The 24,247-nt window shown below is 45.6% G+C and overlaps 1 protein-coding gene across 2 annotated transcripts in view; it reads left to right on the forward strand.

Annotated features, from left to right (window-relative positions):
- LOC144178483 (B-cell receptor CD22-like) overlaps positions 1–24,247 on the forward strand; it is a 286,568-nt gene that overhangs the window by 173,774 nt on the left and 88,547 nt on the right. For both annotated transcript variants that reach the window (XM_077706383.1, XM_077706384.1), the window contains exons 2-4: positions 3,038–3,367; positions 19,603–19,929; positions 22,493–22,810. In XM_077706383.1, the coding sequence (XP_077562509.1) occupies positions 3,038–3,367; positions 19,603–19,929; positions 22,493–22,810 (975 nt within the window). The remainder of the gene's footprint in view (positions 1–3,037; positions 3,368–19,602; positions 19,930–22,492; positions 22,811–24,247) is intronic.

Below are 24,247 nucleotides of genomic sequence, written 5' to 3' on the forward strand. Positions count from 1 at the left end.
TTGATGTTTCCAGTGACCCTGCCGAGTGGACGTAACCCAGTTTAAACCTTAATTTATAGGACAATTTTGCTGCTTGTAAGGATTGATGGAATAACGCATACGGCGTTCCTTCTTTTTCTACTTCAATGTGGCGGCTTTGCTTATCTACGGTGTCGGGGACGTAAATAAGTTGCTGCGCACATAAGAGTCGCTGGAAGATATTGACCTATTAGAATGACTGCTTCGTTGCGCATTGCTGTGCGCCGCCGTGTTCCGCATCATGATAAATCCTGGGAAGTGGGCCTGGTTATTTCTATGTTGCACAGAGCTCGAATGAAAACAGTGATGTCTATTGAACAATAAATATACAACAATGCCATTTGGGCATTTGAACCACTGCATTTTAGACAAGGAAGAGTAATTCATGAATCATTATCGCAAGAAGAACATCGAAAATGTTCCCGGAAATTAAAACAAGCGAACGCGCGCTATTGGAAGGCTAATGAAAAGTTCCCGGCCAGCAGAAATAAACAGTGATTTCGACCGGATTCGGCCATTTGCATTCCTGAATAAGCTGGGGACGCAGCTGTGATTGAGCCAACTATTGACCACTCTCTTATGCATATTAGTGAAGATAAGAAAAGGCGACGTTGGAGGAGGAAATTTAAGGAGACGCGGAGTCGTTGCGTATCACTCATTCTTACGTTCATGTGTGTGCTCCCATTTAAATCATGAGTTTGTTTAAAACGTGTAAAGCTCGAATCGTTTAAAACGTGAAACTTGTTTAGCCGTGCCACGCTTCGCTAGCAGAATGCAAAATGGGCCAATGATTTATTGATCCGCCTCAACAATGGAATATATTTCGAGAACAGAAGTATATAGAACATTCGGTGAATTGGTCCTGAGTCTTATCTGCTTTCTCGAGGGGAACCTATTGTGGCCCGATATTTTTTTGTCAAGAAACTTCTATTACGAAGGCACACCACCGTCTGATCGGCTCATTCTTCAAAAGTGCTCGCAAAAATTCGCCGCTTGCTGCCTCTTTTGAGGTAATGTAGCGGCGGAGAGTTATCTTTCTCAGCTTTCTCAGCGGTTATAAGCTCCTGTAGTTTGCTCTCCATGCGAGTTTCGACTGACCTATATTTAGTTGCGTTTTCCTTCGCTTTCTCATATGCTTGGTAGTAGCGATCCGAATATTTCTGCAAAGGGACTGGAATATTAATTGTGCGCAAATTACTCTGCGTCGGGACAGCGAACAAAATGTAAACTCGGCGTATCACTAAAATGCACTGAGTGATGCTTCTACGGACTTATAAAAGCCTCTATAGAATAATATTTAACGGTGTTGTCGCCACAATTAAGTCTTACATATTGTACGGTAACTGTCCATTTTGCATTCAACCATAACTACCAGAATGCTTGAATGTGGTGTACGAAAATTACGACATTCGCTATCCTGAACATACTTGGGATGTCAGAAAAAATCAAGTTGGTCAGAATGGGCAGTTGCTTCAGGAAGGTTGGAAAGGAAAGACACGTAAAGTAAAGCATCAAGGCACCAGTGACAGAAACCAGGATTCCTTGGTTTGCCCTGGATAGCATTATCACCCCTCACACTTGAGGGTCTGTTTAGTTTTGTACAAGAAAATCCGGTTAATTTGGCGCAAACAGGTGCGTACATACAAAAAAAAAACCGCTGGCTTTTCATGCTTGAGTTGCGAAGCTGAACGCGGAAACTGAATCCCTTTCGCGCACTGCACTCAGACTTCGTTGCACCAGTCCCAGTTTGAATCAACAAATGAAAGGCACAAACTGAGACATTTCTTTCGAATGAGATCTCCGCGAAATTTTTAATTTGTTCACCTGCGCCGTCGATATCATGCAGTAGGCACTCTCATCCCCTCAACACGAGGTACACGCTTGCCGCCTTTTCTCTTCTTCGTAGTCCTTGTGCGCTCTTACACGTTTGAAACTGTGTTTCCTTTTTTTGTGTGTGTTTGCAAGCAAATGTGTGAACGCCAGTGGTTATTTGGGAGGTGAGCACACCCCGCGTTTCGATACCTACGGGTGTATCGTTCATTGCCTTAAATCAACCCCTCCTTTCACAGAACAGATGTTAATTGAGCGCAATTTACTTCTGCAAAGTACCGTTCCTCTATCGTGGAGGCGTCCGCGGGATCAGCGCAGTGGCTATTGTAACGCAGAGTACCTATGGTGTGAAATCACCACTGGTGAATGCGCCGCGAGGAATTGTCGTTGGTATGCTGGCACGAAACCGCCATAGAAGCAGTTGCGAGGGCTCCTAACTGAAAACAAAAAAATACGTGAGTGAAGGCGTGCTCGTCACAAATGAAGGAGAACTAACACCACAGTACTCGCACAAAGTAAGGAGACCAGCAAACTTTGTCCAAAGAACAGCAAAGTAGTGCACAAAGAAACGGAAGCCTAAACGAGACGGCTACGAGAAAAGTAGGTGCCGGAATCGCGTGATATCATCGCAATAACAGCGTAATATAATCGCAACACAAACACGAAAACATGGCTATAAAAACGTAATACAGTAGCCGACCGATTTTGTGGGCCTGGAGGGAAGCGAAAAATAGTTCAAATAAAAGAGCAGTCCGAAAAATCTGCGAGTCATTACTCGTATGGGACTAGTGGAGGTTCCTCTGGAAAGTCCGACATATCCAGCCAGTAGGAACTTCCGGAGTCCGAAAAAACAGTCGGCTGCTGTATCGTGAAAATAGGATATAGTGACGTCATAACTTCCCCATGCGACATCCATGTCGTCTCTGTGTCGTCGGATGATTGAGAAGCTTCTCTTAACTTTCTCGTTACTCGATCAAAGGTACGCCCTCCTAATGTTTGCTCAAACAGCTACCAGTACTTTACTTAGGAGGTATATCTGTATCTGTGACCTGTGGAAGTCACCGTGTGTCCATCGCAGTATGGTTGTCGCCACCCCGAGAGTGCCAGTTACATGCACGCAGGAAGTACAGTTTTTGTCCTGCTAAGTGCCTCTCTCTCCCTCTTCTTCTCCTCCTTTCGCCCCGCACAGGGCGCGAGCACAACGTGACGGGCTTCGTGGGCGGCTGGGCCGTGCTTCCGTGCGAGGTGGACGAGGCTAGCTGTGGCCGCGTCTACTTCATCACGTGGACCAAGAACGTGTCGCAGGACTGGCAGCGGGTGTACCTCTTCTCGGAGACCGTGAACCGCGTGATGGGCCCGCTGAGCGACCCGCACCGCGCCACCTTCCAGCCGGGCAACGCGTCCGCCCACCTGCGCATCCAGCCGCTGGCCGTCGAGGACGAGGGCACGTACAAGTGCGACGTCACCTACGTGCAGGGAAAGTGCCCCTCCCTCTCCTTCACCAGGCTACAGACACTTGGTGAGTTCCGCTGACAGCCTGTTCCGGCTCTGAGCTCGCTCGCATAGGTGCGTCACATCTACAATTAGGACTACCAGCATTGGAAATCGTGGGAAGTGGGGTTTTAAGGGCAGAGCGGTTTAGGGACTCGCCTTGTCGTCGTAGCTCGCTCGCTGTACCCAAGTAGAGCCACACGGCGTTCCGTTGTAGCGGCTGTCGTCGCGGCGTAACCCAGAGGCTTCGAAAGCTAAGTGGTTTATATAGTCACAAGCGTTCGAAACTCGTGAACCACTGGCGTTTGTCATACATCTGCCCGTTGTTTAGCGCAAAAAAAAAACTGTAGGTACATTTCAGGGAAAATATACATAATTAACCGACAGCGCCCGCATTCATTTAGTTAGGAATGCCCATTGGGTTAGTTTTCACGATAGTAAGCCAAAAAAAGTGGCAGCGAAACGCCGGCACACGCGGGAGGAAAAGCAAGCACCAGAAGAACAGACCTCCTGCTGGCGCAGTTTCAGGCAAGGGGCGCGCGATCACTGCGAAGGGGGGAAGTTTGAATGCATTGGGTGGCAGCAGTGAGCGGATAACGGCGCTACAGCCCATTAAGGCGAATCCCTGCTCTGCACGTCCGCCAGCTTTAACAGTGAGTGGAACGGCTTTAATTTTTAAAATCTTTGGGGGGCTTTGAGGACTGGAACCACACCGTCAGCCACAGGGGCATCAATGAGTTGGCACCGATATTAGAGAGCAATTTAGACTGAAATTTTGCCGACGTTGAAAATGTGGTCGTAGTAGTACAACCATGACTGCATTTTACCGCTTCCTGTAGCGTAATACAAATTGGAGCAGTGACATCCCACTTATGCTAACTGGAATTACTAGCCACTTCCTAAATAATTGCGATGACGTATCAAATGTTGCTATGACGTACTTCGTACTTTGTACCCGCTATTTTCGCTGGTGTTCACGCTACTGCGGATAATAATTCTACCTTTGATGAAAACATCTGACAGAAGCCTTGCTTCAGTGTAGAATTTGTTGGTGCGAACGTGCTACAGTCGCCCGCACCTCTCTCCCCTTCCCGATAAATGATCAATGCGGGTTTAGCATTACAGCCACAGGCAGCGCCAACTGATAGAGAGTAGGTTATCATTGTGCACTGCTATAAAATGCTGCAGAATTTTTTTTCGCCCATCGAATTTCTATTGCGCGAGAAATTTTGGACTGCCTGAGGAGTGATCGGAACAGTTTCTGGTCAGACCCGCCGCGGTGGCTCAGTGGCTAAGGCGTTGCGCTGCTGAGCACAAGGTCGCGGGTTCGATTCCCGGCCGCGGCGGCCGCTTTTCGATGGAGGCGAAAAGCAAAAACGTCCGTGTGTACGAGATTTCGGCGCACGTTAAAGATCCCCAGGTGGTCAAAATTAATCCGGAGCCCTCCACTACGGCGCGCCTCATCGCCCGCGTTGCGTCGGCGCGTTAAACCCTACAATCAATCAATCAAGTTTCTGGTCAGGTAAATAAAAGGAACCATTTATTTCACTGGAACTAATTCCATTTTGTGATAACACAAAAGTTGGCCTCCGCACATTTGAGTAACGTTTACCTCATCGTTTCCATTTGTTGCCATGCCAATCATTTTTACGCGCGGTAAAGTTTCGCGCTTAGTTCTTTTTCTACCCCGGTCGTAAAAAATATTCCCCCATCTAAAAACTGCCGATTTTTGTTATACTCTCGCATCTTCCCCGCGATGCTTTCGTACCTTTAGTAACGTACCTAAAAAAGAAAACCATATCCGCCCCATACGGCCGGCCAAGGGAAGATTAAAACTAAGTTTGAGAGTTTCCCGGTAAAGCCTTTTTACTACCCAAATAAATTCCAGGTTTACGACCGCTACCTGGATTCCCCTGCACCAAAATTTCAACTCTTAGCGCGTGCTTATGGCTGATCTATTTGCTGATTAGTATTAGATTATTGGATGTATTTATTTTTTCACGTAACAAAAGTTATAGCGACCTGCCAGTTTCTCTCTTTTTCTGCTTGATTTTGGCTTGCCCTTCTGACGAACTGAAATTTTGTCTAATCCCAAGCAAGTTGTCTGAACGACTCGGGACGTCTTTCCGAAATTTCCCGTCGCCCTTTTGTGGCGGGGTGGTTACAGTAAAAGTTCTCATCAACATTAGATATGACTAGTTACGCAAATCGACTGCAGGAGAACAAAAAGTATAACTTTGTGATTCGCAGGCACAACATACTGATTGCCAGTACGGTCAAACTTGGGCTTGTGTACGGGAGAAATGAATGAAGCCAAGAGTGGTTTTACTCCGCATTGCAACGTCAAGCGCCCCTTGTACCGCGTGTAAACCGCGCTATAAAAAAACAGACGCAGGGTTCATATCCAAGCCAAAGGAAACAACGCGAACGCAAAAGAAACGAGTGTAAGTAGTAGGAATTGGTTTCACGCGCTATGTGCCTTCAGACTGTAACATGAACATTATATGGCATCAACCTGTTCTGATACAGCGAAAATTAGTGAAGCTAAGCTTTAAAGCGGAACAGACATGAAGCATGTACGTGATTTAAGTAATGATATGGCACGCGCGTTGCCAGCGGCCAAAAAAATGAGCAGCGTCTTGTTTAATAGCTTACAGGTGACAGGGCAAAGAACAGTTGTATTTAGTGACAAGTAATTGCTATAATAAAAAGTTGCTACGTCTTGTTGGTCGCCATCTTTTCAGTCTCATTTAGGGCTGCGTTTTTTACAAGCCTGATGATCACTCTGCCGGTTCTGTTTGCGAGAGTGCCAAGTGACCTACTTTTATAAATAATCTCGACCTGTTGGCCTAAAATGTGATTTTTTTTTGGGGGGGGGGGGGAGGGGCAATTGAAAATGAAGTGAGTGAAAAAGGTAGAATCGTCGCAAAAGTTGGTGGGGCGTCCGCGATGCCCTCGCTAAAACAAGGAGCATTCGTACGGTAAAAGTGAGACTATCCTCTTAACGGGGCATTTATGACAATTTATAAAGGGTATTATTCTTACAATGCAGTTTTCAGGCTCGCAATTAACGGACTGTGGAAGCGGATCGACTTCAGTTTTCCCGGGTGCCTCGATTACCATTTGCCGATCTTCCCCACAACACTACTCTTGTTGCCGTGGAGCACGCTTTACAGGGAGACGTCAAAAACATTGTTTCCTGCATATCACACATTCAATTTTCGACGCCAAATGTAACATCATCCACACGAACAGAAATGTTCTGACTACAAATGTTTAAGCCTAGCCATTAGGTACTTGTCAGTATTTTAAGTAGGAAGATTCGCCGCGGAAGTCTACATTTTTGAATATCAATCGAAATTATGCCTGTGATTGAAAAGATAGCATATAAAAGAGACCAAGTAAAAAAATCAGAAGTTTGTTTGAAACATTGGCCAGTACGTAAATGGCAACAATTTTGTTTGGCGCACAATTTTAATCATCGATAAATTTGTCTATAAACGGTATGTTCCAAACTAACCATTTCCCCAATAACGGTCTTGAGGTATTACAAATATTACGACGTACTTGGAGGAGTTAAAAAAAATTAGGCGGTCAGTGGTCTAAATGCATGTGAACTCGTGCAACTCGTCCGGAAGCGGAGATGAGTCTATCATCATTCTAACTACTGAAACCTAGTAGAGCGTTTAAATGTTGTAATAGCCTGGTTATGAGTGTTTTTATCACTTCAGATGAAGACTGTCAAGCTCAAATGGGCATGTTCCGGTTAATTCCGTCTATATTGGAGGGAAAGACATCCATAAATTGAGCCGTGCTATCGCGTCACTCTTTTAGAAGAGGTGCGCACAGATGACATCCTATTTTTTGCTAGATATTATCGTTTGGATTCTGTTAGCTTCGCCATATAGACATGCAGGACCCATCTCCCGGTGGCATCAAACAGCCAGTTCGTGCATTGCGTCGAGGGACATCAACAGAAGATCATTCCTTTTAATTATGTCGGCTAATTACATGAAGAAGGCTGTGCTGGGGATCGGCTAATTACCGTATTTACCCGATTCTAACGTGCACTTTTTTTCCGATAAAATAGGCCAAAAAATCGCATGCGCGTTAGAATCGGATACAAAACCAAAACTGCCGAAACGGCGGAAATTTCGTCCCACCCATTGCCATCGCCATCTCAAGATGGCGCCAAAGCTTTTAGCAACGATTTTCCGGACGCAGCAAGCCTAGGCGTCTAGGCTTTTATATCGGCGTTCACACAAATAGTCAAATCGTTTGACTTGCGCGCTTGATAACAGCAATGGCAGCAGCGGCTCCCACGGGTTCAAAACGAGCGGTTGGCTGAAGCGTGCACCTCTGGAGAAGCTCTCGGGACGGGCGTGCGAGGCGTGGGCCACGATCCCATCGACCATGGTTGAACGTCCGTTCAGAAGTGTGGCATCCCGAACGCGCTTGAAGGCACCGAGGAAGAGATGTTGTGGTCAGCGGAGAGCGACGAGGAGTGAGATGAGTGAGATTACTAGGGGAAATAAATCGCCCGTTTCTCTCGCATTCGTTTGTCTGGGTCACAAAGTCCCGTGCGTGTTACAATCGGAGGTGCAAGTTTTTTCGTTTTTTTTGCCAGGAAAATCGGGTGCGCGTTGGAATCGAGGGCGCGTTAGAATCGGGTGAATACGGTAAATTCAGTTTGCATTAAACCTAAACTGTTTGTTACTCTGTCAGGGCAACCGTTCTAATGAAACAAAGTTGCAAGCTGCACTCAAGGTTCAAATAAGTGCGTGCAAATTGTCTCTCATTCAATAATTAGTTGAACGTGAAAACTCACATTAGCGAGGGTTCTCCCCAGTACAGAAGCTGCCTTCGCCATTTCATTCGGTCGGCAAATTTTTAAGTAGTTAATCATGTGTCGAAACGCTCACTGCCTAGAGTTGGCTCCACGAAAAAAACAATGCCGCAGATAATGGAAGAAGAGGAAGGGTTTTAAGGCACACCTGTGACGTCATTGGCGGAAATATTTCGACGAGAGGTGAAGTACGACACGAAGAAGACTCCAGGAGCATAAGTTTGTAGGACGCTCTTTGAACTGATGTAGTGAGTTATCATTTTACCATCGTATTCAGCATGAAAGAGGATACGGTCACATACGGATTACAACTTGTATCCTATACCGCACAGACGTTACCTGAACTACCCAAAAGTACGCGAAAACGCGAAAGACAAAAAAGTAACGTATTAAAGAGACCGTCAAACCGAATGTGCGTTCTACCCCAGGAATTGTATGGGAAATTGGCCTGAAGTTTGACATATCTTACATACGACACACCAGTCCCTTGTCTTGGCAAGAAGCCACGCGAAGAATCCATCGTGTTGATGGAATAACCACGGTTTCCGCTGCGATAGGTTTTAGTAGGTTTTATACAGGGTGTCCCACCCAACTATCATGCACCAAGATTTAAAAAAAGAGCAATGGCGTTACTCGAAGAAAACCTAGTGCATAATGTTTGCAGTACTGTGGAGAAGCGTCCAGCAAATTTTTCGTTAATGAGACCTAACTAATTAATTGTAATTATTTATCTAACTCGAGAATTACTGTCATAATCACTGAAGTGTCAATGAGGTACTTGTAGGTGCTCAAGAGGGGCATGTAACCGCGGTATTTTCAGCGACGAACTAATTGCGTACTCATTTATTCTGACTGATAAAGAAAACCCATGAAATATGAAAAATACCACGTGACGCGCTTCCGCGCGCGTTGTAAAGCAGCGTCCCCAAATAAGCTGATTGAAAGCAACTGCTTCGCCTGTCACCCGCCCGAAGAGACAGCGCATCACCTAGATAATGGCATGCATGGAAGGAGCAGCAACAGCAAGATTCGCGGTGCGTGTGTGCAGATAAGACACAAGCTCGGTCGCGATTTCTCCTTTCTTTCTTTTGTTTATTTCATTCTTGCTAACTCAGAGGCAGCCTGTTTGAGGGCATTGCTTTACGATGCGCGCGGAGGCGCCATCACGTGGTATTTTTCATATTTCCCGGGGTTTTTTTTATCAGTCAGAACAATTGTGTACGCAATTAGTTCGTCGCTGAAAATACCGCAGTTAGGTGCCTCTCGTGGATACCTACAAGTGCCTCATTGACACTTTAGTGATTAGGAAAGTTGATTGATTGTGGGGTTTAACGCACCGACGCAACGCAGACGATGAGGCGCGCCGTAGTGGAGGGCTCCGGATTAATTTTGACCACCTGGGGATCTTTAATGTGCGCCGAAATCTCGTACACAACGGCGTTTTTGCTTTTCGCCTCCATCAGAAAAGCGGCCGCCACGGCCGGGAATCGAACCCGCGACCAGTGATTAGGAAAGTACTTCTCGAGTTAGATAATTGATTACAATTAATTAGTTAGCTCTCATTAACGAAAAAAATGCTGCCCGATTCTCCACAGTACTGCAAACATTATGCATTAGGTCTTCTTCGAGTTACGCCAATACTCTTTTTTTAAATTTTGGTGCATGATAGCTGGGACACCCTGTCTACTAGGAAGAAGCAAACGGTCCGTACAGCCCACGACAGATGAGCAAATCAACCCGTAGTACATATTTCACACTTTTTAGATCAGACTTCGTGCCATCAGTTCGTAATGTTCGGAATAGTATTCCTGCTAATGCGGCTGGAAATATACTATTTCAAACCCGTTGCTCCAATATAAGCTGCTAGAAAACATCAAACCTGTCGCCGTACCCTTCCGCATGCTTGTATTTAAAATTTTTGTGTGGTTTATTGCGCCGAAACTACTTTGGGCTATGAAGCGTAAAGAAGTGGAAGGCTCCGGATTAATTTTGACAACCTGGGGATGTTGAACGTGCGCCGAAATCTCGACACACGGATGTTTTTTGCTTTTCTTGTCCGTGTGAAAATCAGCCACCGCCACCCCGATCGGACCCGCGCCGTTCTCCTCGGCAGCACTGGGCCTTGGCCACTGAGCCGCTGTAGTGGGTACATGCTTGTTTTGATTGAGGTAAACGATGGACCCAACCAAAACAGAGCATGGCCGACGATGTCTTCTTGTGGTATGCCTTAGACTTGTTGGGTGGTTGCAAGGGGCTTGGACAAAAAAATGCAAAACATTTTTAACGCCTATCACAAGTTAAAGAGTTCCTGTCGCGCAGCGCTACACTTGGCTACAGGTAAGCATTACTACTGGCGAGAAAAGCGATATTTAGGGGATGGGTTAGCGCGTTTTCTTCCTTCATAGCCATCCATATCGTATGTGCCTAGATCCGCAGGAGACATTTTGGTGCACTGATAAACTAATCACAGTAGCTGTAATTGTTTTGCACAAAACACAGATGAAATATCGTTGCACATTTTATTGGTGCACCCAACAAGTCCCAATAGGTGTAAATTGATTGCGAGTTTTTCACTGCCGCTCGTTGCATATGTGCGGTGCGCATAAGTGCGTAGAAAAAGTGCAAATTTACGCTAAAAAGAAAACCCGTTTGGGTTATATGATCGTAACCGCGAGCTGTTTTGACCAATTAAAACAAAGTCAGCATAAGTGAGATGGTTTATTTCCCTTCCTCCACTGTTTTAATTTATTTGCTGTTTATAGGAAGGAAGCAATAGGCTGCAATGTGAAGTCGTGTCAACTAGGTATAAAGCTTACTTTGTGTAAAGAAATTCCTACGATCCGACAGCGACCGATGTTATGAATACGTACATCTGTCATTTGCTTCCGCAGCGACTAACATCGGTAGCACTGCCGCATTCACGAATTCCGGAGAAATTTACAGGTACGTTAAATACAAGTACGTCCTGGAATCTACGAGAACAACACACGCAATGTTCCGCACAAATCTATAATGGAGCATTACTCGCGAACACACAGGCAATAACTGGTGTTAGACAAGAGATGACCGGCAAACAAGCTTTCTAATCTTCCGATTGCACTTGCCTCTTTATTTCTCAAGAATAAAAATATCGCTTAAAGCCGCAAGTGTCCTGCATATCTAAGGATAACTCTAAATTGAAGCACTTCCCAGCTATGCGTCTTCAGCAAAAGAATCGAGAAGAATAAAAGAACCTTCTTACCAACTGTTCCATCTAAGACTCATTGTTCGAATTCTATTCATTGCGGTGTCAATTAGTGCATGATAATGAAAATTGACAGTCAGCAGTTACGACCCCTGCTAAGAAGCTGTCAGTTTGGGCACCCAGCAAGAAAGGCCGAGCACTCGGTTTTATTTTTGTCCTTAAGCTGTCTTTCTCTTTTGTTGTCTGATTGAAGTTAAATAATGCAGGCAGACGTTTTCTCATTAGACAAAAGACAAAAGAGGGCAGCCACCCATCCTGAGAGACTAGTGATACTTTATAATTTATTTCTAGCTTTTAACAATCACACGTCAGATGACGCGGAATCGCTTTGAATTTCCTTGGCTTGTTTTATCGAAAACGACACCAGGGAAGGCTGCCCGTCAGAATGGTATAGTTCAGTAATACCAAATTTGTTACCACTGGTACAGCCTAGGTATCAATTAGCTTTAAGTAGATTGAGTGACTTTCTTTGGTTTGTGGACAACCCACCTGTATTCAATCAATCAATCAATCAATCAATCAATCAATCAATCAATCAATCAATCAATCAATCAATCAATCAATCAATCAATCAATCAATCAATCAATCAATCAATCAATCAATCAATCAATCAATCAATCAATCAATCAATCAATCAATCAGTCAATCAATCAATTAATCAATTAATCAATCAATCAATCAATCAATCAATCAATCAATCAATCAGTCAATCAATCAATCACCTATTTGCTTCTGAATAGTACACGTGTGGTCTATACTCACCCCACGTATACAACTCACGATCTTTACGGAGTTTAGTGTGTTCAAAAGCCATTATATTACTGCGAGGCTCTTCCGATCCCGGTTTGTGTCTGGGGCAACGCCAAAAATGCCAAAACCACACGTGGCAGTGACAGTAGAGGTAGCGCAGAAGAGAACTCCGGAGGAAGAAAGCTATTTTCTCCAGCACCGCGGCTCAAAGAACCCGAGCTCAAGTTGCCAGAAACGCTCGAGGAAAACTTAAAGCCCTTACGCAAGGCTAGGTTTAATCAAGGAGACAGAACCGAGGCTCAAGTGGTTCTTGCTCACAATGCTAACCCTTCTTTGTGTGCTTTTTCAATTCCTTTTCCATTTTACACTCTAGTGGCAAAAATTGAATTTCTGAGGAAAATGTTTTCTGAGCGACAAAAGGCTGAACGAACTTACTTTGGTAGGCGCAAACATTTTTTTTCCCCCGAAATATCATTACATATCATCTCCGAGCGAAAATGCCGAACGCAGTTGAGTTCTTCTATCTGTGTCGCAGACGCAGCACCATCTATGCGATCGCAACCATGCGTTACGGGTAAAAAAAAACCTGAAGTAAATTCTTTATCATCTCTCTTTGGGCTGTCCTTTAAGACTCTTGAAAATCAGAACGCGCAAGGAACTCTGGGCTTCTTTGTGCTGAGTCGTCCCAGACAAAGAGCTCTGTTGTTTTCATGAAGGAAGTATTTCATTATTAGAAGAGAATTTTTTCAGCCATTTGTATATGTTTATTTGCTGAATGTCTGGTGCAGTACTGAGCGATTGAGATGGCTACTATCATAGATAATCATATATTTGTAATAGTCATCTATCCCAGTGCATTACTTTTAATGAATAGCACTCTTATAATTGTTCCTCCGGTTTTACCTCGCGGTATTGATAAGAAAGCGAGATTAACAAGATTTACTATGAATGCTACGCATTATATGACAATTCCCCTATAGAAAGTTCTGATGCAAATTTCTTCTGTTGGCTTTGAATTTACGTTGCCTAATAATTGTCAGATTTATTGTTACCAACTGAGGTGATACGGGGCGGATCATTCTAGACCCCTGCTACGTTTTTTTGACAAAATTCAAATTTTTCTCAGACAGGCTTACCTTTTATTTAACTTCGCATGAGAAATGCATTTTCTGATGACACCTGGAAATGAATTTGCAACTTTTTAAACCCTACCAGTGGGTGTTGCTTAATTATAAAGCCACGATAAAACGTGAAGCCCGAAAGAACATGAAAAGAACATGTATGCGCGCATTCCACCTTCCTATCTCACCTGCGCGCGGTGACGCAGGTACAAAATTTATTATCTGTCATAGTTTTATCGCTCTTCTGCATGAAGTCGTCAGAACATTTAAATTCTGTTCGAGGCAAAAATAATGCAGTTCAAAATACAATTTAGAACAGCCTAAAGTTTTCTCTGCAAATTCTGCGAACGTTTCGGTTATTGTCACCCGAACAAACATTTTTGAGCTTTTGTGCGAGTCTTAATGACCAGGTTTTAGTAAAAGTGTTTAGGGAGAGCTTCTGCGTACCGGCGTGGCCCCGGGAGTGGGATAGACAGGAGCTGTGGTTGTTTGAGCCTTGGCGGGCGGCACCCTAATGCATGCTAGAGCTTGCGCACATTGAGCAACACCCCTTGTTCCTTGTCGCATTGGTGCAGCCGCGCGGCTCGTATTTTAAGTGCTTAGTTGCGCGTCGAACTTATCCGAAATGAGGAGCGGGAACATGCACGAAGTTACAGTTCCACGGAGTTGAAGCTTTGCTAGGGGAGATCTCGCAACCGGCTTTAGCTGAATTTCATTTTTATTTCTTACATAGAACATCAGCATTTCCAGACAGCGCTCAAGGTTAGTGTTCTTGAATGAAAAAATCTGAAGCCTTAGTGAGACTCGATCTTGCAACATGCCACGACAGAACGCACTCAATTTACGTTCATGGGTCAAAGCACTTCGGTTTGCCTTTGAGGTAACAAAACGCTTCAATTACCAATCCTCCCAGAGAAAATCTAGCGCTATAGAAACAAAAAACGAGGCTAGGACCGGACACGCACTTACTTTTAACAAACCTCGGCGGTCGGTGCCCTATCAAAGCAAGACTTAAACTTCTTGGCAGTGGCGGCACGTGGCAGCTTTTGTTTTTCGCTGTCGTCTACTATTCCCCCATTCCCCTTGAGAGACAGGTATATGCATATATATGCTCCGGTTCTGCAATAAAATTATTTGTGTAAAAATAGTGATTGTCGGGTACTCATTTAATCGTTTGTTTCTGCTGCGCTATGCGTTATGTGTAACGACGGACCAACATGGCCAAGCATTTTTTCGTCCCAATCCTCCTCTAATTAAGCTATATCTTACCAATTATCTATTTAGGAATTCTTTCATCAACGTCCGTACGTCTTGTAGGGGTAGAACGGAGCTAACGCTAAGCCCGAGGACGTGGCTTTATATTTGTTGTACAGGTAGATAGTCTTCCTGTGGTTTACCACAGAATTAAGCGCCTGCGCTCAACGGTGGCATGCTGATAACGATCTTAAGGACAGTGAAATTACTATCACCTATACGTAAAGATCGACCTTCCGCATCATGATGGCAAAGATAACAAAAATTCACGTAGGCTTGCACTCGCGCGTTAGTCTTGCATGACGAAGCTGTTGTAGGGGACCATTGCCGCACAGTTAATTAAGTTTCAGTATCATTGCTTATTTGCATAGTTGCGGTGCTAGTAATCGTCGTCATATGAATCGAAGAGGTCGTGGTCTTCTTCGCAGTGAGTTCGCCAGCTCGACTGGCGCAGCTTGCACTAAGTCGCGCACGGCTGGAACCATAGCGAAGCTGACCCGCCACGGTGGCTCAGTGGCTAAGGCGTTGCGCTGCTGAGCACGAGGTCGCGGGTTCGATTCCCGGCCGCGGCGGCCGCTTTTCTGATGGAGACGAAAAGCAAAAACGCCCGTGTGTACGAGATTTCGGCGCACGTTAAAGATCCCCAGGTGGTCAAAATTAATCCGGAGCCCTCCACTACGGCGCGCCTCATCGCCTGCGTTGCGTCGGCGCGTTAAACCCCACAATCAATCAATCATAGCGAAGCTGCAGGATGTCTTTATACGTGAGCACTGAGGGACGTATCACCGCACATTTGTACAAGTTTGAAATTGTTTATTTACATGTTCTGTCGTCGCCTTGCACTTTGCTACTAGTAGTCATCGTCATATGCATCGATATCGTCGTGTTCCTCATGCCAAGCATTACCTCCGCGGTAGCGCTTGACGAGTCCACGCTGGAGCGTTTTTTTTTTCTTTTGCTAAAGCCACTACGCGTGCAAGGAACGCTCGGCGGTCGCCGTGAGGGACGCGTTCATTAGCGTTCACCATTCTCTCGCTCCTGGCGGTGTTTGCTAGTTTTTTGTTTTGATAAAGACTCTGCGTGTGCCGGGAAGGCGTATTTCCAAACGCTCGCAGCACAGCGCCCTGCGTAACACGTGTCTTCGCGCTATACAAAACGTTAATTCAACGTGATAATAGGCTTCGCCTGGTAGCTAAAACATACCAATTCTCTATTTGACTGCTTCAGTAAAAAAATAAAAATAATAAAATATTGGGTTTAGAAAAAAAAATCAATGAAAAAAATTAAACTAGACCTGCTGAGGCTCGAACCCAGGCTGGGAGTGCAGGTACTCATACTCAAAACTACCTTGAGGTCACACAGCCGGGACGACGGGATCGTTTTAGCAGCAGCTCAGTAGAATAGCACGCGCAGTGACATCACACGCACCACGTGGGGCCCTGTGCTGCGAAGCGTTTGGAAACACGCTGCCGGGAAAGCAAGGCGTGCACCGCGAGGCACGCTCTGACAAGCACTCCGCATTTTCTTGATATTTTTTTCTGCAACGCCAAACTTAGGGCTTGTACAAAAGCTCTGCTGTTTAAGAAATTAAAAAAAAAAATGAGGCGATACTTACTGCAGAATCCTCTCGTGGAGTTCGCCGAACTCACAGTTGAATCGGGTTCGTCCCACTTTCATTGCAGGTGATGGAGGAAGAGGGTGTAGTTGACCGGAGATGTGCGGTTTTAATTCAGCCGACTGCAGTACTCGGCACTGGTGGGGCCCAGTTTCCTGCTGCTTTGTTTCGGTCGCGTTCGGTGCCACTGGCGACATCACAAGATAAAAATTTTTCCTCTATTTTCTGTCTTCGTCCTTCTTTTACACGGCCTTTTTGACGGCATTTGTGACCGAGAAACGGTATTTTTCACCGTATTTTTCAAGTGTTAACCGAGTGAGGGGATGAGGTTGATGAAACCTTTGGGATATTGTGGCTCAGTTTTCGAATTTGTAATTTCTTCCCGCAGCATCCTGTGTAACGACGGGAGCCATGCATATTGACTAATCTAAAAAAATCTGTCTAGCCAATTGTAGTAAAGGTTTATGCAAATTTATGATTAGGCGACATGCGTGCTAAGCAATACTTACATGTATCAACGTTGCCACCGGTGGTTATACTTTAGAAAGGTTTTGGAATTTAGATACTTCACCTTACTATACTACTGCTGCCCAAACCGCATAGATGGCACTAGTGCTTTTTCCGAGCACGAATAGTTCTGAAGCATAAAAACCGGGGATAAAGATTTCGTTCGAAGCCCTCCAAAAACCTAGTCACCGGCCCGAGAATGCTAGCAAATACAAAAAATGTCGGCTGAAAGGGTTTCGGTTACGGATTATTTGACGAGAAAATGGGATAGTATATACAAAACTTGCTATGTAAATGCCAGTGCTTGTGCGTGCAGTAAACCCATTATTGTATTCTTAAGCCAATTTTACCTCCAGTATCTCTTCTCATCGTTTCTCTTCGACTATATTTCAGCTTGTTTCCATTGAGGGCAAGACAGTATGTGTTCTCTTCGCCGAGATAGCACATGATCAGACTCGGGCATTATTGTGTGGTTGTCAGGGCAACATCAGGAGGCAAAAAAAGCCCCAATGCTTCTAGAAAAAAAAATTGCAAGGAAACACTACACCGAGCTTGAGGGCAATTTGCGCGAAGAGCTAATTATGAAGGCTTCCTAATTATTCAGATAACTGAAACCTTCCTGTGTTCTCGTTTCAAATATCGCTACCCTGAGCAGTAAATAGCCCGATCAAAAGAAATTAGTCCCGCATGAAATTATGTGGACACTCAGCATATTTTTTCACCGATAGGCAGAACAATTGACTGTGGTTTTCAACGCAACGCCATTTTGCTGATGCAGCCTGGATTATTAAAGCAAAAGTTGTCTAAACCGGATAATAGCAGAGGTGTTTTCATACGGCCAGCAATACTGTATGTCAGGTTTCGGGTGTACGCATACTTCATCTGCTTAGGAAAAATTACAGCGTGCATTACACTCCCTTTCGGCGTTGTGTTCCGGTCGATTTTCTTCCTCTACGGCGGGAGATCTTTTATACGCACCGTTCTGAACAAGCTATTATCTCATAGTCCGATAGTCGTTTCAAGGGTGTGCTTCACCACCATGAGCGTAACAAAAAACTTCGGTCTAGGCAGGTTGCACAGATTGGACGTGTAGCGCACTGATATGGCGCATTATTGATTGATTGTCGGGTTTAACGCGCCGGCGCAACGCAGGCGATGAGGCAGGCCGTAGTGGAGGGCTCCAGATTAATTTTGACCACCCGGGGATCTTTAACGTGCGCCGAAATCTCGCACACACGGGCGTTTTTGCTTTTCGCCTCCATCACAAAAGCGGCCGCCGCGGCTGGGAGTCGAAACCGCGACCTCGTGCTCAGCAGCGCAATGCCTTAGCCCCTGAGCCACCGCGGCGGGTATAATGGCACATCATTTATTGGGCTATCTGGTAGCGCGTTGTTGCGCAAAACATGCCAATTAATAATACTTCATAATCTAACATTCTTATAGCTGCGAATGAGATTAGAAAAAAATGTGCACCCAATGGTGGATATTTGTTTACAGGTGAACACGTCATTCCGATCCTTGGCGGGGATTGGTGGAATACAACCGAGGCCTTGCTTGCTTTCATTCGTCGAAATGTTTCCTCCGCGCCAATGTCGCTAGAATTTATTTGAGTGCACGTCTCACACCCTTGTCTCAACAAGTGGAGCAAGCTACTCCCGTCGGAAGTCCACCTTATCAACTCCCTCGAATGTATTCGAAATGCTGCGGGTTGTTTCGTCATCTGCAATAATCCCAGAAAGGCCAGTGTTTCTATCTAAAACAAACATTAAACTTTTCTGATTTTTTCCAAAAGGCGGGCCGTCGCCCGTTTGTGGTTTTCCCACAAAATATTTTGCCGCAAGGAATACATAAAGCGCTTAAACGTTTCAGTCCGGTCATATGTGTCCTCCCATACAGACTATAAAGTTGGTATATTTAGCTGTAAGCACACTCGCATTTAGCTCTTACGCCCCCTGAATTCAATTACGATTAAAACTCTCTACCGCCTCCATCGTCACGCTCAACCACCTAGCTGATTTGAAGCCTGTTGTGTATGACTTATAGTTATACATTTGTTATACCTGTACGCTGTTATTATATTGATTTTTCTTCTTGTCAAAGTGCCACTGCTCACTGAAAAGCTTTGCTGTTCCGGGAGCAATTAAATGAAACTAAATCTTCATGTGTGCCTGCCACTTAAGGTGACTGAAGGTTGTACACTTTAAGGGTGACTTTTTTCTATCCGTGAGAACCGAAATAAAAATTTTCGTACTGCCTAAATATCAGTTGTCTCAGTTAAAAAAAAAAACAAACTAACAAGCATGTGCCTCCCATTGAGCGTTTTTGTAACAAAGGGATGTACACCATCGTCGCATTATTATCAAGTGTTTAAAGGTACAACGTCGTAACTTGTACAATTGTAAGGTAAAAATGCTCTAAGCAGGGCACACTCATTGATTGATTGATTGATTGATTGATTGATTGATTGATTGATTGATTGATTGATTGATTGATTGATTGATTGATTGAGTGAGTGAGTGAGTGAGTGAGTGAGTGAGTGAGTGAGTGAGTGAGTGAGTGAGTGAGTGAGTGAGTGAGTGAGTGAGTGAGTGAGTGAGTGAGTGAGTGAGTGAGTGAGTGAGTGATTGTGGGGTCTGACGCGCCGAAGTGACATCCGGGCTATGAGGCGTGCTATAGTGGAGGGCTCTGCATTATTCTAGCCACCTGGCGATCTTTAACACGTGTCGAAATCTCGACACACGGGCGTTTTCGCTTTTCGGACACTCATAGCTTATGCGTCATAGTTGTCGCGTGATTCCTCTTATAGACGCGATTGGTGTTTTCTCGTGATTACTAGGTGCTGTGGTTGATACTGTGTCCTAAACTGAGTGTTGTCCACTTCCTTTTTTCTCTCCCCTTCGACGGAACTACCCGTCCGGTCCGCAGTGACGCCCAAGGAGCCAGTGATCAAGATGGACGGTCGGCGGCTGTCCAACGGCTCGCTCCTCGGCCCGTACCTGGAAGGCAGCACGATCGTGCTGGACTGCGTGTCGTCGGGCGGCCGGCCCGCACCGCAGGTGCTGTGGCGCAACGCGTCCGCCCAGCTGCCGGTCAAGACCTCGGTGACGCCGCACCTGCGAGGCATCCACGACGTCACGTCCACGGCGCGCTTCGTGCTCTCCAGGTGGGACCTGGGCGCGCGCCTCGAGTGCGTCGTGCTCACCAAGGCCACGCCGGCGCCCGTCGTCAAGTGGGTCCAACTGGACGTACACGGTGCGTCCGTCACTTTTTTGTTGCTGTTGTTAAGCTGTACCTGCCGTGGGGATAGCGCGTGGGTAGAACTATAACAGCAGCATGAGCTTTGCCCATATTGAGGTTTTAAAAATATTGTCTGAAGTACTCATCATTTGGACCCTAATTGCTTTATCACCAGGGTATAATTTCGCGTACGTTGCTGAGGTGTTTTCTCTGGGAGCGATAATTTTTGAAGCGTTCAAATTATTAGGTTGATGATACCTTATAGAAGATCGTTAAATAACCTAATGTACTGCCCGCATTGTATGGCGAAATAAGCTAAACGTACCTCGTACCAAGTAAGTAATCGCACGCTACCCGGAAGTGTGTTTTCGCCATTCACGGCTTGTTAGCAGTGATGACGACATGATGACCCACGCCCTGATATGTCGTAACAAACCGAAAGTAACTGTCTCATTACAGAATGAAGTGATGGGAGGTTTAAGATAGAATCCGGGCCACCTCTCAGCAGTTAGTTCCCGAGCGGGCCCCTTCACTGACCTTGCATCCCCGTATTAAACGTACAAGTTCTAATTAACGAACCACCGCCATCCGGGCAGTGTAAGCACCCCACTTATTTTTCTTTTCATGTGTGTGTGTGTGTGGGTGGGGGTGGGGGGTGGTAATACCACTGAAACTTCCGAAGACATTTATTTTTGCCTCAACTAACCGAAGCGGCATCAAGCAACGCGGTTTGTAATACCTCCGGGAAACAGTTTAATATACACCGTTTGTTCATCTCTCAACTTCAACTTCAGCTTTGAACTTCAAATGACAGGCCTTTTTTTGTGCATCATGCATCCGCCAGGAACGCGTACTTAATGTCAAACCGGTAGCTCCCCGCGTGCACAGCTAGTGTGTTGTACAACATACTATCTTCCGGTACAAAGGAGCCTCCCCAGGAGTCTATGTTTATGAAGCCCGATGCAATTCCTAATAGGCTGAAACTTTGTTGCGAAGCTCGAAAAAAGCGCATGCAACCATCTCTTCGTTATATAATCACTGCAGTGGTTTTCTCGGGAACCCAAACTGTGCCGGAAAAACGACCCAGCACAGAAGCTTAAGTGATCAGAAAAATTGACGCAGCTTGCTCTAATGGCGCAAGGCTGGAGAAACAGAAAAGCTGGCGGCCCCTATTCCTTCGTCGGAGACCCAGCTGTTGCACCTCACATAGACTTCCGAACTTGCCACTGAAAGTTCTCCAATACTGGCAGGCCCGAATTGCCCTGTACGCAGCTTTCAGATCTCTACCAAAGTGGGCCGCGTAAGCCCGCGCTAAAACCCACGCCAACCGGATTCGCAAACTCGGAGTCTGTAGAGCGAGCTCGGCGTCTGTGCTCCCCACTTCAGGCGCGAACGCACGTGAACTGGCGAGGAAAACAGCATGTGACAGATCACGCCCCAAACGCTGGGAATTGTGCTCTCGAAGGCAGGCTACGTCGGGAACTCCTCACTAGGCGCGCGCTCACGTGCACTCGGTATTTCTCTTGGTATTTTTTGCGAGGTCCTCACGTGGCGCAAGACCACGCGTAAGCCTGGCCAACACCGGGTGCTCCTCACAAGTCGCATGCTCACTTGCGCTCGCCGATTTTGGGTGGTAGTGTTTATGTTGTAACGCTCGACGGCGGTACTAAAAGCTTCAACAGCTGTGCTGTTAAAACAAGCTTTTACGGAAGAACATCGCACTGAACGAGTGGTCGTTATAGTTCCTGAGAAGGATTCTTTTCGTCAAGTGGTCTGCGCGTTTTGTACCTACCGTCATTGAGAAATCAAAACGTCAGTTGCATGTACAACCACTACTGTTCACTCCTTCTCTAGTATGCTGAAAGCAGACGTAGGAAATAAAATTAAATATTCAGTTGCGGAGTATCAAATTCCGTCAATATTGTTCGCATGTTCATTATATATGTCACTGAACGAGAGTCTAACTTGCACAGGGCTTCCCGCTCTTTTGTTCGAGATCGTACAAAACTACGTGTAGATTCTCGTCTTAGCCTCAATATCAGTTACGGCGCTACTCCCAACTGTTCCCAGCCACTCAACCAATTGTGCTCATGAAGACCAGCAGCATGTAGCCTTGCTTTCCGCCAGGGGCAGCATAGACGAATGTCGCCAATGCTGGCTGAACTTACGGAAGGGAGTGTTGTAGAGACGGGATAGAACAAGAATTGTTATTAAAAAGGTGGCCTTGGTAGATAGAATACAATAAGGCATTGCAAAACGGCTGTGTGCATTAGGTGTGTAGTATGATTGCTTCCCAGTGTTGGTGCTGTATATAAGGTTAAGGTGCAATAATAGCGAGTAAAAGAGGCGGAAATTGGGAGGCAGAGGAGTTCGGGATTGAAGTTAACATGACGCTTCACCATTTTGCTTGAGTAAGCCATTAGAAACGTGAACCCTACGCTGGTGCTTACTTTCTTAGATTCTCGCGGCAGCAGTGCCATTATATTTATTTTTTTGTTGTTGAGGAGGTGGTGGGGGACGCGTCTCGGGTGTGGCGTCTGCATATGGCAGTAGGTGACAAATGGCCCGTCTCTCGCAGTGCGTCCCCTGGCGCTCCGTCTCCGGGGCCCCAACCATCCCGTGGTGGCCGGCGAGATGGTCTCCCTGACGTGCATCGTGGAAGGTGCCCGGCCGGCGGCCAACATCACGTGGTACAACCGCTCCGAGCTGGTGCGGCCGCAGCCCCCCGCGGCCGAAGACCTGATGAGCGACGGCACGTACCGAACCGCGAGCACGCTGGTGTTCGTGGCCGGCCTGTACGACCACCAGGCGGAATTCTTCTGCAAGGGCACCAACCAGGTGCTCAAGAACAGGACAGAGGCCCCACTACTACAAGCCGCACGACTAGAAGTACTTTGTTAGTACTATTTCCCGCTCTCTCTCTCTCTATCTTCGCGTGTTTCCCGCCTAGGAGAACTGCAAGGCTTTCGTGGCATCTCCACCCGGCTGTCACTGTTGGTTTGTTCAAGGGTCGCTGTGTTTTTTTTTTTTTTTTCAGCTACGATATGTAAACGGGAGTTAGCAGATCGCGGGGAAGCAAAAGCAATCTATGTTTTTTGCCAAAAATTCTCCCCGTTGGCCAATTTCTTTTTTCATTGTATGTTTGTACCTTATTTTCATAAATAAAAAAGTGTTGTCAAATTAATGAAAGATGAGTAAAGAAGAGAAGAAAACCCTTTATAACTAAGATCACTGGTCTTTCCAAGCTTAATAATTTTCACTGCCTTTATTTAGAAAACTGTGTGAAAATAAAAATGAAACGAAGGTGGGGGGGGGGGTTAGAGAGGTATACACATATACGGGAAACAATGGTAGGGCTGGTCGTGCACTGTCTGGGGCAGAGAGTGACTTGCTGGCCGCTTGTTATTGCAAAAATCTTTCAAAAAAGTTTACTTGATGTTAATAAAATGATAAAAGAATTTACCTAACAGCACTAACTCAACGAGTGCCGCCAAGTAAGGGAAGAAATAAATTATTGTTAAAATGAAAAGAAAATATGGCGCTAAACATACGTGGACGAAGAAAAGATACAACAGACACAAGCGCCAACTTCACACTGTATATTCAAAGAGAACCACGCCTTCTTTTCCCTTTAATGTCGTGTATAAATGCGCGTGGTTCTTTCGAATAAACCGTTCGAAGTTGGTGCCTGTGGCTGTCGTATCTTGTCTTCGTGCATGTCTGTTGAGCGCCACGTTTTCTTTTCATTCTAGTATGAACCAACCTCCTCAGCAACAAGTTCTGAGATAGTATAGTGCTTGCTGATCTTCCACAATAAGGCACGCTTCGTAAAGCTATTTTCGGAATTGTTAGTGTCAATGTTTCATCGAAAGCAGCTTAGCATTTAAGGAAATTATGTGCAGTCTCGTCCATACGCAGGTTTGGAGTAGTTGCAAAATTTTCACGATTAATAAAAGCAGAAGCCGGCGCTTTTTTGGGGGCTGAGTTTTGATGAAGTTGAGAATGCGGAGTAGTTATACGGCGGGAAAGTTGTATAAACTGCCTATTTTAACTATGTTTATGATAGCTTTAGTTTTGTTGTAGAAGGAAGGAAGGAAGGGTGTAGAAAAAAGGCAGGAAAGCTAACCTGGATAGAGCCTAGTTTGCTATCCTGCACGTGGGAAAGAGAAAATAGGCAGAAAAGAGAAAAGAAGGAATGAAGAAAAGTTGGAATAGACGCGTATGCCCAGCGCTGTTTCACTGACACTGATTGACACTGGATGCGTTCAGTCTATAGTCTTGTGTTTAAGTTCGTCGCCCGTAGAAAGCGTAAAAGTTCTTTAGTCTTTTCTGA

Source organism: Haemaphysalis longicornis, unplaced genomic scaffold (genome assembly GCF_048455015.1).
Source record: "Haemaphysalis longicornis isolate Haplotype H1 unplaced genomic scaffold, Haemaphysalis longicornis Haplotype H1 scaffold_4, whole genome shotgun sequence".
NCBI lineage: Eukaryota > Metazoa > Arthropoda > Arachnida > Ixodida > Ixodidae > Haemaphysalis > Haemaphysalis longicornis.